The 16550-nt window shown below is 40.1% G+C and overlaps 1 protein-coding gene across 1 annotated transcript; it reads right to left on the bottom strand.

Moving 5' to 3' along the window:
* Positions 1–3594: 3594 nt before the first annotated feature.
* On the bottom strand, positions 3595–16303 carry LOC121525946 (E3 ubiquitin-protein ligase TRIM35). Its single transcript, XM_041812173.1, has 6 exons — positions 15346–16303; positions 13652–13747; positions 12595–12825; positions 9877–9899; positions 6685–6803; positions 3595–6170 (listed from the first exon to the last, which is right to left on the bottom strand). Exons 1-6 carry the CDS (start codon positions 15859–15861, stop codon positions 5602–5604), a joined length of 1554 nt encoding a protein of 517 aa, XP_041668107.1. The 5' UTR covers positions 15862–16303; the 3' UTR covers positions 3595–5601.
* Positions 16304–16550: the final 247 nt, after the last annotated feature.

Raw genomic sequence — 16550 nt, 5'->3', positions numbered from 1 at the left:
CAACTCACAGATGAATACTATTATTCCCACATCATGTTCCTTTGACGATGCTGATCATTAGCTGTGCTGCCGCCTATGGTCAATTCAGAACTTCATCACTACATTTTTTAAGAATATGCATAATCAATTAACTTATTCTAACTCAAAATTGACTTATTTTACACTTACTATCACACATCTCAATTTTTGTTCTGATGTGTCAAAAAATGTTCCCTCACAAATTTTGCTTCACTCAATATTTGATCAAACTTTACCAGAGTTTTCAATAATAACTCTGAAGCTTTCAGGATGCTTTATTTTTTATTTCATGATCAATATTTAGAATATTTTGAACGTTTCATAGCAAAAAAAACAGCTTTTCCTAATCTCTGTCATTGCCTTGTATGCTGAAAATGTCAGTGATACCCACTCTTCACCTGGCTGACCCGTGAGTCCCACTAGTGAGAGAGTAAACCTGTTTCAAACCCCCGGTACCAAGATATTCTCATAAACACATACAGATATCAGTCCTTCTGTGTTTTTAACAAACTTCTGCATCATTTCCTGGAAAAATGTCATCGTCAACGTCCTAAATGTAACAAACATTTGAAGTTTCATGGCAAAAAAACTTGTTTTTCTCTTCCAAATGCTGTCTTTACCTCATGTACTGAAAATGCAGGTGTAACAGGTGGAGTGCTCACGTCTATGCACTAACAATTGCATAAACTGGTGCAGGTGTATGCTATCACATTACTAGCACAATTAAAAAAAAAAACAAAAAAAGAAAAAAAAAAACACAACCACTGGGGGCGCTTCAGTAATAGTAAAACAAGTATTTCACAGTTCTGCTTCCTTTTAAATGTTGATTATTAAAGGGATATTTCGGGATTTTTGAAGTTGGGTCGGATGAGGTGCTTGGCTATAGTAGTGGCATTAGCAGAGAAAGTCAGACGAGCGCCGCCATATCTTGTCGTCTAATATCTGTAGTCACTTGAACTGAACGTCTTCTTCGTTGTTTTCTTCGTGCATCGCCGCCATAATAGAAGAAAGTCCGCCACATAAGGAAATACAAGTAGACGAAAAATATGTGAGTTTTCAGACTAACAAGCACTGTGATTACATAACATTAACTTTAATAAATCAATTTATGATCCAAACTCAAGTTTCACTTTGCACAGACATGATATGACACAGGAGATTGGCTGGCTGGCTGGATGCCGATGTCGCCACCATGTTGCCAGAGGCAAGTCGCTACAACATTCAATACAGTAGACAAGGATTGTGCATGTTATCGGAATATAAATTATCGGTATGTAAATTCAAAATAAAAATATCCATACATATATGAAACTGTATTATATATAAAAGTATTTTATTTTAAATCATGGAGTACATCTTTTCATTTAACTTCATTTATGTTTCAGTAGCAGTTATTATTTTAAGATGAATTATTCATTATAAATGATGTATTAAAATCCATGTAACCTCGTTGATTGAGCTTTTTATTCTGAAAACGTGCCTTGTCTACTGTATTGAATATCGTAGCAACTTGCCTCTGGTAACATGGCGGCCACATTGGCGTCCTGCCAGCCCGCCAGTCTCCTGTTGCATATTACGCCTGTGCTCAGTGATATGTGAATTTGGTTCATAAACCAATTCATTAAAGTAAATGTAATGTAATTGCTGTGCTCGTTAACCAGAAAACTTGCATATTTTTCATCGACTTGTATTCCTTATGTGGTGGACTTGCCTATATTAATATGGCAGCAATACACAAACAAAACAACAAAGAAGGCGTTCAGTTCAAGTGACTTCCAGTATAAGAAGACAAGATATAGCGGCGAATTTCCAACTTCTGATGTGAAGTGGAGGTCCTTGGCTTCATCCAGGTACTCTTGAAGGAATGTCATTTGAAAATTTTGAGCAGGAAAATATGAACCCACGCTTGGATCTGTCCTGCTCAAAACTTTCTGCTCTCTCTTGCAGCCTGTTGACTTTCCATCTTTGTAAGTTCTTCTTCGGTGTACTCCGGTTCATACAAATATCCTCTCATATCCTCAGTAAACAGCACATCATCATCACTCGAGTTGAAATCGCTCATATATTTCTTTTTTTTTTTTTTTTTTAGCTTGGTGTGGCATTATTATTCCTGTAGAAGCACAGATGATCAGAGGATCAGTGCGTGGTGGAAGGAGACAAAATGCCGAAAGCTGCATCTTAAATTGGTGCCTGACACAGAGGTTTTTTTTTTTGGGAGAGATAAAGTGATTTGTATGTTTTCGACACAGCGCACAGGCGAGCCAACATATTTTCTTGGCCCATTTTTACTAGTTCTAGTTCTATTATGTTGGATTCTGTTAGTATTATGGCTCTAAAATAAACCACGGAGATAATCTTAGACTACACTGCATTCCAAATTATTATGCAAATTGGATTTTAGTGTCATTAACATTCAATTTTTTGTTTTTCAACCAAACTCATGGATGGTATTGTGTCTCAGGGCTCTTTGGATCACTGAAATCAATCTCGAACACCTGTGATATTTAGTTTACCAGGTGAGCCCAATAAAGGAAAACTACTTAAGAAGGATGTTCCACATTATTAAGCAAGCCACAGGTTTCAGCAATATGGGAAAGAAAAAGGATCTCTCTGCTGCTGAAAAGCCTCAAATAGTGCAATGCCTCAAATCATCGTACTGTGAAGAAATCTGCGGCTGATTCAGAGCACAGACGGATTCGTGCAGATAAAGGCATAATGAGGAAGGTTTCTGACAGACAAATTCATGGGATTAAGAGAGCAGCTGCTAAAATGCCATTACAAAGTAGCAAACAGTTATTTGAAGCTGCTGGTGCTGCTGGAGTCCCACCAACTTCGAGGTGAAGGATCCTCCAGAGGCTTGTAGTCATGCATAAACCTACTATTCAGCCCCCCTAACCAATGCTCACAAGCAGAAACTGTTGCTGTGGGCCCAGAAATACATGAAGAGTCATTTTCAAACAGTCTTGTTTACTGATGAGTGCCAGATGGACGGAGCAGTGGATGGTTGGTGGATGTAACCATGTCCCAACAAGGCTGTGGCGTCAGCAAGGAGGGGCTGGAGTCATGTTGTGGGCCAGAATCATGGGGAGAGAGCTGTTAGGCCCCTTTAGGGTCCCTGAAGATGTGAAAATGACCTCGGCAAAGTAGATAGAGTTTCTGACTGACCACTTTCTTCCATTGTACAAAAAGAAGAACCGTATCTTTCGTAGCAAAATTACCTTCATGCATGACACTGCACCATCTCATGCTGCAAAGAATACCTCTGTGTCATTGGCTGCTATGGGCATAAAAGGAGAGAAACTCATGGTGTGGCCCCCATCCTCTCCTGACCTCAACCCTACTGAGAACCTTTGGAGCATCCTCAAGCTAAAGATCTATGAGGGTGGGAGGCAGTTCACATCAGAACAGCAGCTCTGGGAGGATATTCTGACATCCAACAAGCAGAAACTCTCCAAAAACTCACAAGTTCAATGGATGCAAGAATTGTGAAGATGATATCAAAGAAGGGCTCCTATGTTAACATGTAACTTGGCCTGTTAAGACGTTTTTGATTGAAATAGCTTTTATTTCAGTAAATATGACCTCCTGATGCTGCAAATTCAACAAATGACAATTTTCAGTTCTTTACAACCTATAAAATGTTTTGAAACTTTGTTGTGCATAATAATTTGGAACAGTGCATTGTCAGTAGTTATCATAAGGAGGTTTGTTCAAGAAAATTTGAATTATGCTCTAAATGTTGATGACTTGTAAATTATACTGTCATTTGCACTGACTACTCAGGAAAATCAGAGAAAAAGATCTTTTGGATAATAATTTGGAATTCGGTGTTAAATGCATGGTAGCCTAATGTCAGCAGCAACTCTTCCACTGTTTACTGTAGTGATGTCACTGTCATCACGTGTCTAAAGATTATATCAGTGGTTCTTAGCTGGTCTTGTGTCCGGAACCACCACCATCTCCTTAAGGACAAATAGAGACATAAACTTCTTATATTTTTCAATCACAACTGCTTTTTAGTGTTAAAGTGGGCAGTGTGGACTTAAGATGGAACAATAGAGTTTTTTTTCCAGACCCTTCTCAGTGAAATGGCTTTATGACCCACTAACTGAGTTGAGAATGAATGGTTTATGTTAGTAAAAGTCACTCCCGAGTGAACACGGGATGACTTTGGTGCCTATGTTTATATTAATACAAGTAATACATTTGTATTTCTTGCCTGCTGTGATCTCATGGATCCTTTTTGTTGTTGTTGCACAGAAACTTTATTCTGTCAGCTGCGTGTTTAAGCCTGAGGAGACAGGAATTTAAAGGCAGAAGTTTCACAGCATGGCAGCACAGTTTAACGGCAAATATAAACACAAAAATGCCCATGTCATAATGAACATATCTGCTGAGAATATATATACTTTTTTTTTCCCAAGGACAGATTTAGCTCACTCAGTCTGTTAAAATCTCATGGATTATCTCATAAAGCACCGTGCGTCCTGTCCGTGCGCAGCTGGAAAGAGAGATCCTTTTCAAATGATGTAATCTATTAACCTTTCATTTACTTATTTATTGCATTATTTCCCTCTTGGAAATGATCACATCGATACTCTTTTTTTGTTTGTTATTACACAGAAACTTCAGCCAGTCAGCTGCACATTAAAGCCTGATGCGCTGCTGGAGGAGACAGGAGTAAAGGCAGAGGTTTCCAACACTGCAGCGCAGTTTGATGGCACATATAAACACAAATACGCTTTTCTAACTCACTCATGTCATAATGAAGATATCGGCTGAAAGCTATTATTTTTTCGTCAGGCTTCTACAGCCTTGGATTTCTCATGGTTTATCACATGAAGCGCAGGAGACAGGAGTTTGGCAGGCTTAAGTTTCTGTTTTAAATCATTGAAAAGATCGGTGTTTGCCTAATATTTCCAAGAAGCAGATAGATGTGAAAATCTGAAATAGAAACATTGTTTAGAAAAGGTTCTCCTTTACTTTTTTTGGCTGCACTCATAAGTACGAAGAGCTGCGCTTTACTGGATAATCCATGAGAAATTCAAGGCTATAGGAGCTGAATATGTCAGTAAAACATTAATTATTCTTAGACGATACCTTTGTTATAGAACGACTGAGCTAGAAAAGCAACGTGATGACATCAGCTTGACACACCAGAGGAAAGAAAAACAGCCTTGCAGCTTGTCTGCTGGCGATCAGACCCGGGTCTGCTGGCGATGGGAAAGGAGTCACTTGCTAGCGGGTTTACCCGCGTTTAAAAAACCCACTTTTACACGCTAATTTTAGTGGGAAAGCGGTATGAGTCACATTTTCACTCTTACTGCCAGAGTGGTGTCTGTTCTCTTCTGTTGAAAAGTCCACATTGCATTTAGACAGGTTGTATAAAAAGGGCCCATTTTTCCTGAAATCAGTGATGGCTGGTGTAAGTTCTCACAAACAGCCCTGACACAGAGATGCTGTTTGTGCTAAAGTGCAGTCTGTGTGAATCAGACCAGTGGTGTCTTACACTGCAGAGAACTAAAGAAAATGTCAGAATTGTTCTCCTGTTGCATCATTTATTGACGGTAGGACAGTGTGATGTTAGTCGACATTAATGGTGACTTTCCCTGCTGTGATCTTCAGAGGGTGTTTGGAGCACGTTGTAGAGAAGTAAGCGTTCAGCGTGCCGCTCCACTGCTGTTTAAATCGATGAATCAGGGTGTTATCGCTGCCATCAGAGAAAGTGAGGCACCCTCTCTCCCAGTCCAGCTGGATCTTCACTCTACGCGGCTTTCTTCTCAGTCTGAGGGGGGCGCTGTTGCCGGGAGAGGCCCTGTACTCTCCGGAGGAGAGAGACACAATCCATACGCCTCCCCCGGGGTCTGTGTCCGAGTCTGCAGCCGGACTGAGGTTTAGATCCGAGTCAGACCAGTCCTTTCTGCGCACCGTCTCACTAGCTACACCCAGAGACCAGTGACTGTTGTCTCCCACCTCCACCTCCCAGCTGTGCCGCCCGGAGGTGAAGTCATCGTAGCCCAGGATGCTCTGAGGACTCACAAACCTCTCTGGGTTTTCTGGAAGAGGCTGCTTCTCACACACAAAAACACTGGACAGGTCTGGAGACACTCCTAGACACACAGAGCCGGTGTTTGGATCCACTGTCACTGGAACTGTGAACACAAGAGAGGAAGAGCTAAGTGTCTGTTGTCTTCTTCTGAACAGATGGTGAATGACTGATGTATACATCAGTGTGTGGAACATTCTGGGCCATCTCCATCTTCATGTACAATCCTTTAGCACCTGTCAAGGGGTATTAACTTTCATTTTATACAATAGAAGGTGACGTGCTGTCCAAGCCTGGAGTGGCTAAGCTGGAAAACCAGGAGAATTCCCGGTGGGTCGGACTGCCTATAGGGCTACAAGGGCCTGTGTACACTGACAGTAAATCTCAACAGCCCACAGCAGATCAGTGTGCTCCGTCAAGAGGCCCGTCTGTGTACATCTGACTGGAAACATAAGGGTATAATTGCTTTCATTAAAATGGTGACTCCCTCCACTCCAACTAAAGTGGGATGGTCTGAACCAAGAACCTCCAGGGCTGAAAATGATGCCCACCCCCTGCCCTGGTGCTGTCTATAATCATGTCCAGTCAGCAGTGAGCATACAGAGCGATGTTTTACTCACAGAACTGGATGATCTTCTGCATCTTTTCCCAGACTTGGTACTGAACACAGCTCTGATGCTTGGCCACATCAAGCAGCACACCGGATTCTTCTTCAGGTTCCTCCACTTTGTGCTGAGCTCTGAGACAAACGACGAGGAAGAACAACATCAAAACTTCCTGATTGATACAAATGATGCAACTATGAAGATATGATGTTAAAACGACTTTAAAATGACAGAAGCTATTGACCTGCTTTGTAGAAAATTCTTAAAAAATCCAGCTAACTGATATAATACCAGGTCCTAACAGCATGCAAGCATCAGACATCGTGCCACAACAAAACATACTCACTGTTGTCATTGTATCTGTAAGATTTTAAATTCTCTTCAATGTAAATTTAACTTTCCCCCTGTAAATAGTCTGACATCAAGCACTTTTATTTTGCATGTGGAGAAATGTACATGTGGCGCTTCGTAGTTAAGAGCCTTTGACAGCCGAATCATTTGTAGGGGCATTACGTTTCAATCATACAGTACTTTGCAGAACCCAACTAAAATATGGGCTTAGTTACAGTCATGAACAAAAGTATTGGCACCCCTGGAACTTTTACAGAAAATAAACCATTTCTCCCAGAAGTTGCTGCAATTTGGGCCGCAGGTGGCTGAGTGGTTAAGGCGCGCCCCATGTACGCGGACATCCTGGGTTCGAAACCGGCCTGAGGCCCTTTACTGCATGTCTCGTACCTGTTTCCGACTCTATCCACTATCCTCCTCTAACTAATAAAGGCACAAAATGCCCAAAATAAACCTTAAAAAATGTGCATTGGAACAACACAAAAAAAAAAAAAAAACAGGAGAAAAAAGCTAAAATTAACATAATTTTACACAAAACTCAAAAAATGGGCCAGAAAAAAATTGTTGGCACCCTTTCAAAACTGTGGGTAAATCATTTTATTTTAAGCATGTGATGCTCATTTAAACTCACCTGTGGCAGTACCAGGTGATGCAATCTAGAAATCATCTGAAGCCAGTTAGAATGTATTAAAGTTGACTCAACCTTTGTGTTGTGTGCCTGTGTGTGTCACACCAAGCATGGAGAAGAGGAAGAAGAGCCCAGAATTATCTGAGGACTTAAGAAGCAAAATTGTGGAAAAATATGAACAATATCAAGGCTACAAGACCATCTCCAGAGATCTTGAAATTGCTTTGTCCACTGTGCGTAATATAATCAAGAAGTTTATAACCCATTGAACTGTGGCTAATCTCCCTGGACATGGATGAAAGAGAAAAATTGACAAAAGAATGCAACGCAGGATAGTTGGAATGGTGGATAAAGATCCTCAGTCAGCTTCCACACAAACTCAGGCTGTCCTGCAGACTCAGGGTGCAAAAGTGTCAGCTCTGACCATACCTTGTCTTTTGAATGAGATGAAGCACTATGGCAGGAGACCGAGGAGAACCCCACTGCTGACAACGAGACATAAAAAAGCCAGACTGGAGTTTGCAAAAATGTACCTGAGTAAGCCTCAATCCTTCTGGGAGAACATTTTGTGGATAGATGAAACTAAGGTAGAGCTTTTTGAAAAAGCACGTCATTCTATTGTTTACAGAAAACAGAATGAGGCCTACAAAGAAAAGAACACAGTACCTACAGTCAAACATGGTGGAGGTTCAAAGATGTTTTGGGGTTGTTTTGCTGCCTCTGGCACTGGGTGCCTTGACTGTGTGCAAGGAATCATGAAATCTGAGACTATCAAAAGATTTTGGGCTGCAATGCAGGGCTTAGTGTCAGAAAGCTGGGTCTACGCCAGAGGTCATGGGTGTTCCAGCAGGACAATGACCCCAAACATACCTCAAAAAGCACCAAGAAATGGTTGGAGACAAAGCGCTGGAGAGTTCTTAAGTGGCCAGCAATGAGTCTGCATCTAAATCCTATTGAACACCTATGGACAGATCTCAAAATTGCTGTTGAAGAAGGCCCCCTTCAAATCTGAGAGACGTGGAGCAGTTTGCAAAAGAAGAGTGGTCCAAAATTCCAGTTGAGAGGTGTAAGAAGCTTGTTGATGGTTATAGGAAGCAACTGGTTTCAGTTATTTTCCCAAGAGTGTGCAACCAAATATTAAGTTGAAGGTGCCAACAATTTTGCCCGGCCCATGTTTTAACTTTGTGTTAAATTATGTCAATTTTGGCTTTTCTGTTCTGTTTTTTTGTGTTGTTCCAGTAAACATGAATGAAATAAACATGTGTGTACCAAAAACATTTGTAATTGCAACAATTTCTGGGCGAAATTGTGTGTTTTCTGGAAAAATTCCAGGGGGGCCAATACTTTCATTCATGACTGTAAGGCATGTGATGCTGAGTAAGCCCGCCTGAGGGCACCACTGGGTGGGAAGGAGGACTGACAAAACCCAGGCTGTATTCTGGATGTCTTTGTATATCACCAGAGGAAATAATCTGATGAATTAGTGTGTACTGTGGATTTCCCAAAGGCCTCTGAACAGCCTCCAGGCATATGACTGGGAGTGAAAGGAGATGAACTAAGGAGATGCCATTGAGCTTGACCACCACTGCAGAGCGACACACATTTGTCATGTCTCAAGCCATCCTTACTCCCCTCTCCAGCTCTGGGTTGTGGCACATTGTGACATGATATCAATCCTTAACGCTCTACATGCCTAAAATTAAAGTACATATCTGTGTATTAGATAACTATTATTCATGCACTCTATGTACAGCTATCTCTACTTTGTAAAGCAAGCTAACAAGTTATATTTAATGAGGAAAGTGAATGAAAATCTTTAAAATATTACAGTCTGACACTACTGGTACATTTCCATCTCCCTCTTTCCTTGTTCTTCAACCATCTCAACCAAGCAAAGAGAAAATAGGAGCAGGAAAACAGGGGAAATGTACTACAATAGGTATCAGTGTAATCAGGCTGCTGTTGCTGGTGATTGCATGTAGTTAGAATGGAATCAAACACACAAACATTGTTAAATTGGAGATATTTGGCTGTTTTGAAAGTTAAGTATGTTGAAACTTTAATAAGACAGAACAAGTACAAACTATCTTATGAAAATGTGAACAGATATGACCCTTGACTTTTGCATCATTTTTCATATTCATAATTTGCCAAAGATGTTTTAATTTTTTTTTTTTTTACCTCATTTCCAGTTCAAAACCTCGACCTAAACCTAAGCTATTGAAGCTCACCTTGTGTAGGTCTTCTTGTAGTTCTGTTGAGACAGAGAGCAGACTGGTAAACAACAAGGCCTTTAAAAAACCAAGCACAGTTTTCCTCTGAAACAGACACATGTTTTTAAAGATATGTGATCACATGTTGTGTCAATCACGCTTGCAGACAGCCTCAAATCATGTAGAAGGTTGCTCTCCTACACAAACATGGTAGAGGAGGGTTAGTGTTAATCCAAGGAAGAATTTGGGATAATTTTGGTTTATTCTTAACGTTAAAAATCACAAAAAAGGAAAAACTATAAATAAACTCACGGAGCAAGACATCTCAAAAAAGTAGGGAGGGGCAACAAAAGAAAAGAAAATGGTACAAATAAAAAAAAAAGCTGGAGGAGCATTTTGCAACTAATTTGGTTAACTGACAACATGTCAGTAACATGACTGGGTATAAAAGAAGCATTTTAGAGAGGCAGAGTCTTACAGAAATAAAGATGTGCAAAGATTCACCAGTCTGTGAAAAACTGCATCTAGAAATTTTTAGGGATGTTCTGATACCATTTTTTCCTTCCCGAGACGAATCAGATACCAAGTTGTTGGGTATCAGCCGATACCGAGAACTGATCTGATACCAGTGGGAACTTTCTGGACTGACTGTGCAGAGTAGAAAAATATTTCAGGCCTTTATTTGACAAAGAGAATCATAATATACAGCATCTCTGTGACCCTAAAGTTGTGTTTCTGCTGATTATTGAGTTTTACTTCTAAATATTAGAATAACAATAATACAGGGGGCTGCATCACAGGCTTTCTCTATCTCTCTCTGTATATTATGCTCTATCTGGGCAGCATGACGTGATTATAGAACAGCCTGCAACTGTCTGACAGACCCTCATAAAGAGTACACAGTATGGCGGTTAGCATTCGTGTTAACATTCGAGCTAAACGATCGTAATTCAATAAAATGGATAAAAAGATGTTCAATGTCACGTTTACTGGTGTGGATCTAACAATTAAAGTCCCCAAAAGTCACACGAGCTTCAGGCTCGCTGAAAACGCTGCCGCAAGTGTTTCAAAGGCATCAATAGCAGCAATGGGAAAACACAAAGATTAGCTTAAAGAGGAAAAAGAGGCAACAATTTATAGTTTAAAAGTTATCTAACTCTGGATAAGATGTGTCACTTGTTGTTGTTTATGACAGCGCCGGTCTGGAATGCATTTTAACGATCACATCCACAGAAAAACTGTCACTTTAACACCACTCTTTGCCGCTACAGTGGGTCCTTTTCCAGCAGCGAAGAAGAATTGATTTCTGGTTTATAGCGCTAACAGTTAGCATGGCTAAAGAAAGCAAAATATAAAGCTAAATCAATCGGTGCATAAACTTGTGTACTCGCTGATACCAATACCTGCATTTTAAGCAGTATCAGACGTACCTCTGGTATCGGAATCTGAACAACCCTAGAAACTTTTGAACAATTTTAGAAAATGTTCCTCCATGTAAAATTGCAAAGACTTTGAATATCCCATCGTCTACAGTCCATAATATCATCAAAAGATTCAGAGAATCTCTGTGCACAACAGACGAGGCTGAAGGTCAATATTAGCTTGTGATCTTTGAGCCCTCTGGTGGCAGTGGATTTAAAAACAGACATGATTCTGTACTGGAAATCACTGCATGGACTCAGGAAAACATCCAGAAATCAACAATGTCATCCACAAATGTAAGTTAAAGCTGTATCGTGCAAAGAAGAAGCCATATGTGAACATAATACAGTCTTCTGTGGGCAAAAGCTCATTTATATTGGACTGAGACGAAACGGAAAACTGTACTCTATGGTCAGAGGAATCAAAAACTGAAATTCTTTTTGGAAACCATGGACACTGTGCCGACTGGGAAAGGGACCATCCAGGTTGTTGTTAGTTAAAAAGCTTGCTTCTCTGATGGTGCAGGGTTGCATTAGTGCCTATGGCATGGGCAGCTTTCACATCTTCAAAGGCACTATCAATGCTCTTTAGTATGTAGAGGCTTTAGAGCAACATGTGCTCCCACCCAGACAACGTCTCTTTCAGGGAAGGGCTTGCATACTTCGGAAAAACTGCATACAAAGCCATGCTGTTAACACGGTCGAAATTAGACAATATTTTTCATGAGACAGTAAAATGTCCCAGTTTCAACATCTGATAGGTTGTTTATGTTCTATTTTGAATAAAATATAGGTTTATGAGATTTGCAAGTCATTGCGCTCTGCTTTTATTTACATTTCCCACAGCCCCACAACTTTGTTTGAAATGTGGTTTGTATTTTTCTCTTTCATGGACCTGAATGGGGTCACAAGATGCCTTTCAAAAAATTTTAAAAAACTTTGAAATGATTTTAAATGGTAAATTTTGCCCATTAATATAAATATGTACTCAGAAATTAGCTCAATTTAAAATAGGAATATAGTCATTAGGTGAGATTTATGCTGATGCATAGAAAGTGATTAAAGACACACAGACATCACCTCTTCATCAATATCACCACAACCAGAGTCCTTACTGATGCAAATCTCACTGAATCTCTTGTGTCAAACGTGACCTTAGAGTAAATGAGCATTGCTGACAAGTGACAGGAAGCTTGGCGATATCTTTGGACTACTTTATATTGAAATCTCACTAAGAAATAAAGGGAAACTATGGATGAAGTTGTGGTGTGACATTGTTTAACATCAAGCAGCTGTCGGTTCATAGGAGAGATACCTTCAGAAAGGCGAGATCCTCCAAGCCCATGGTCTCTTCCGTCTCTCTGATACTGCTTTTGAGCACTCTAATGTCGTCACTGATCCTGTCGATCTTTTCCTTCATCCTCTGACTCTTCTCCTCCTCTTCCTGTTTGAGCTGGGACATCAGAGCGGCCTCCTCTTCACTGAGGAACTGATGCATCTTCTCAAACTCCTCCCTCAAGAACTGAGTGGCTTGGACAGACTGACTCTGAGGACAAATGGTGAGATGTCACGGGAGCAGAAATATTTTTGCTGTTTTAAATCTATTTAAAGTTTGGTTCTTCTTTTATTTGGACTGAACACCTGCTAAAATTGAGGATTGCTACAGTACTACTACTACAGTGTGCTGCCAGATATTACATATAATACCACCTGCGAGCAATTAAGACCTTTATTTTCTCCCTAAAATAAGACGTGTAGCAGGACTTGTTAGATAAATGTGGGTTAATTTAAGTGTAAGGAGAAACCCCTGATAAGAAAAAAAGAAATCCTTAAATCCACAACTAGTAAAGAGTGGGGATGTACAATATTGGATTTTTGCTGATATCTGAAATGCTGACATTTCCATACCTGTTTTTGTTAATACCAAAGTCGATATATTCACATCATTTTTAGCGTTAAAAATATGAGAGGTCTTCAGTGTTTGGAGAGGCTGAGTCACAAGAAGTGGGGAAGTAGAAAGTCTGGATTTTGGGGGAGTGTGTGACACTGGAGGTAACCACCTGTACCTGATGGTACCATTGTAACATTTTATTTTAGTCTGAAACTTGATTATTCCTGCTGATATGCACAGCCAATACACTGGCTGTGAAACTAGAAGGAAGTTTGATGTCTGCTTTTACTGATATTTAACCTTTATAAGCTAATATCTGCTGATACTGATGTCATGCTGACAATATTTTGCGTCCCTAACAAAGACCAGGAGACTGGAACAGTCAGCACACACACGTCCTTTAACATTTCCTTATCCAGGTAGAGCAGCAGTTAACATTTCCCTGCAAGAAATTAGATGCATTTGATGTGTGGAAATGTACCTTGATGTGAGCTGAAGTTTCCTCCCAGGTTTGTCTGATGGAGCTTAAACTCTCTAACTGCTCCTGCAGGTTTCTGATGGAAGATCTCAGCTCTCTCTGCAGAGAGATCATAACATGCATTATGAATTATGTTATCCAAGTATGTGGATTTGAGAGACTTGAACTGGTAGACAAATATGAATGATGGATATACAAAGAATAATCACAGTAAAGAAAGCATTAAGCAGATTGAATGTTAATCATCCTGGTGTGGACAGGCCAGGGGCACATACTTTAGCAAGAAAAGCCTTAAAAAAGTGTATTTTGCATAATATGTAACCTTTGATACTAGACTTTCCCAAACTTTACATGCTAGGGACCTTAATATATCATCTTATATAATGAAGCTCATGTTGCAAAATACTATAGTGCCAAACACAGAGGGCTTCTGGGTAAAAAAGTAAGAGCAGTAGCAGACAAAATGGAAAACTGTTCTGTGGTCAGATGAATCAAAAATTGAAATTCTTTTTGGAAACAACATACGCCGTGTCATGTGAACTAAAGAGGGGAGGGACCATCCAGCTTGTCATCAGCACACGGTTCAAACGCCTGCGTCTCTCATGGTGTAGGGTTGCACTGGACCCGATGGCATGAGCAGCTCATCTGGAAAGGCACTATCAGTGCTGTAATGTATGCAGAGGTTTTAGAGCAGGGGGGTCAAACTCAAGGCCTGGGGGCCAAATCCGGCCCGTGGTACAGTTACACCAGGCCCTCAAGATAATATCATATTCTTATTATAACCCGCCCTGACGTATACTTAAGTCATAAAAATGTGAAAAAATAAAGAGTAAAAAGAAGTAGATTAAAAGAAATGTGGGAATAAAAAGTCATTTTAGCTTTTATTTCATATTTTCAATTTTGTAGTGCACAGTTATGACTTTAATCTATTATTTTGAGTTTTATTTCAATAAATTATTTTGACTTTATCTTATATTATGGCTTTTTCAATTTATAATTCTGACTTTATCTCATATTTCAAATTTTCTATTTTATCATTTACACTTTTTATCTCAAATTTTGACCTTTTCAATTGATCATTTTGACTTTTTATCATATTTTGACCTTTCAGGTGCACCATTTTCAATTTAAAGCATATTTTTGTCTTGAAAACATGATTATGACTTTCCTTTTTATATATATTTTCCTTTTAAAAGGATTATTTTAACATCTAATTTCATGTTTTGACCTTCTCAGGTCAAAACACTTCACTTCTCAGATGTTTACAGACTGTTGTTTAAAGAAGAGGGGATGCAACACAGTGGTAAACATGACCCTGTCCCTACTTTTTTGAAATGAGTTGCTGCCATCAAATTTAAAATGAGCTAATATTTTTCATAAAATTGTAAAATGTCTCTGTTTCAACATCTGATATGTTTTTTATGTCCTATTGAAAATAAAATATGGCACCCCAACTTTATTGGAATTGGGTTTGTCAATAAAATAAGTCAAATTGTGTTTTTTTTTTTCAATCTCTTCCAATGTGAAGGACGCTGGTGATGAGCTTTTGTCTAAGCTTTGAACAGGTCAAAAACAAAGGGGTAGCGTTCCTCTCAAGCAGAGTTAAATGGTCTTAAACAGGTGTACTGTCCCTTTAACTTGTGCTGGTGCTTCATAACTAAACTATTCAGGTCACTGCAGTGTGGTGTGTGTCTGACCTTACAGTCGAGGATGGCGCCCTGTATGGAGCAGCTCTGGTGGTCTTCATGCTCGTCCGTCTCACACTGCGGGCAGATCAGCTCCTCTTCCTCCAGACAGAACATGCTGAACATTTCCCCATGCTTCCCACACATCTCCTCTCCTTCTGCAGCCCAGCCTTTCCCTCCATCTTCTGCCCCCATCACACCGTCCTCTGCAGCTCCAGGCGTGACCCCGCGTCTCCTGGGCTGCCCATGGAACAGGGTCTCCAGGAGAGAGTGCAGAACCGAGTCCATCAGCTGAGATCCGTAGCAGATGGTGCAGCCACTTTGGCCCAGCTCCTCCCGGCTCACCTGGATACATGAGTGGCAGAGTTTGTGTCCACAGGGCAGGGTCAGAATACCCACAGACTGACAGCCAGGACATTCAGACTCCTCTTCAGGCTGTGCTTGATGCTGCTCATCCTGGTCTTCATGTGGGGTTCTCACGTCTTTATCTTCTTCTTCATGATCAGCCTGAGCGGCCCTCTCAGCCATGACAGCACAGACAGTTAATTTTAGTTAGATGACATTAGCTGAAGTGGCTCTCTCTGTGTTGCAGGCCTGCAGAAGAATCAGGTCACGTTGTTCCTCAGTCCACATGCAATCTGAGCTCTGCAACAGGTTGCAAAATCACTCCTGCTGTCTGAGATGACAGGCTCCTCCCATGTCGCTGCTGAACAGCCCCCTCCTCAACGGAAGTCACAAAATGACACAGCAAAAAAGTATTTGGAGGGAAAACAAGAGGCGCCTTTTAATGTGTTTGCTTCCTTCCCTATTTCTATTTTTGCTTATATGTCAAACTTAAATATTTCAGATCATCCAGGAAATGTTAATATTAGACAAAGATAATCTAAGTAGATAAAGCTGAATTTTTAAATATGTTTTCATTTATTAAAGGTAAAAAAAGCCATGAAACCTACCTGGCCCTATGAAGAAAAGTAATTGCCCTTCCCTTGTTAAGTCATGAAGTTACTGTGATTAACCCTTTTTTTTTCAGAAAGTGCAGTTTTTATTGCAACACCAAGGCCTGATTACCTCCAGATTTGCTGAATCAAGAAACCACTTAAATAGAAGCTGTCAGACAAAATGAAGTAGGCTACAAGATCTTAAAAAAGAAATGCATCAAGAACAAATGAGAAACAAAGTGATTGAAATCTATCAGTCTGAAAAGGTTACAAAGCCCT

Source organism: Cheilinus undulatus, linkage group 18 (genome assembly GCF_018320785.1).
Source record: "Cheilinus undulatus linkage group 18, ASM1832078v1, whole genome shotgun sequence".
NCBI lineage: Eukaryota > Metazoa > Chordata > Actinopteri > Labriformes > Labridae > Cheilinus > Cheilinus undulatus.
The sequence above is the reverse complement of the archived record's forward strand: the minus strand, read 5'-3'. Positions and strand labels throughout refer to the sequence as shown.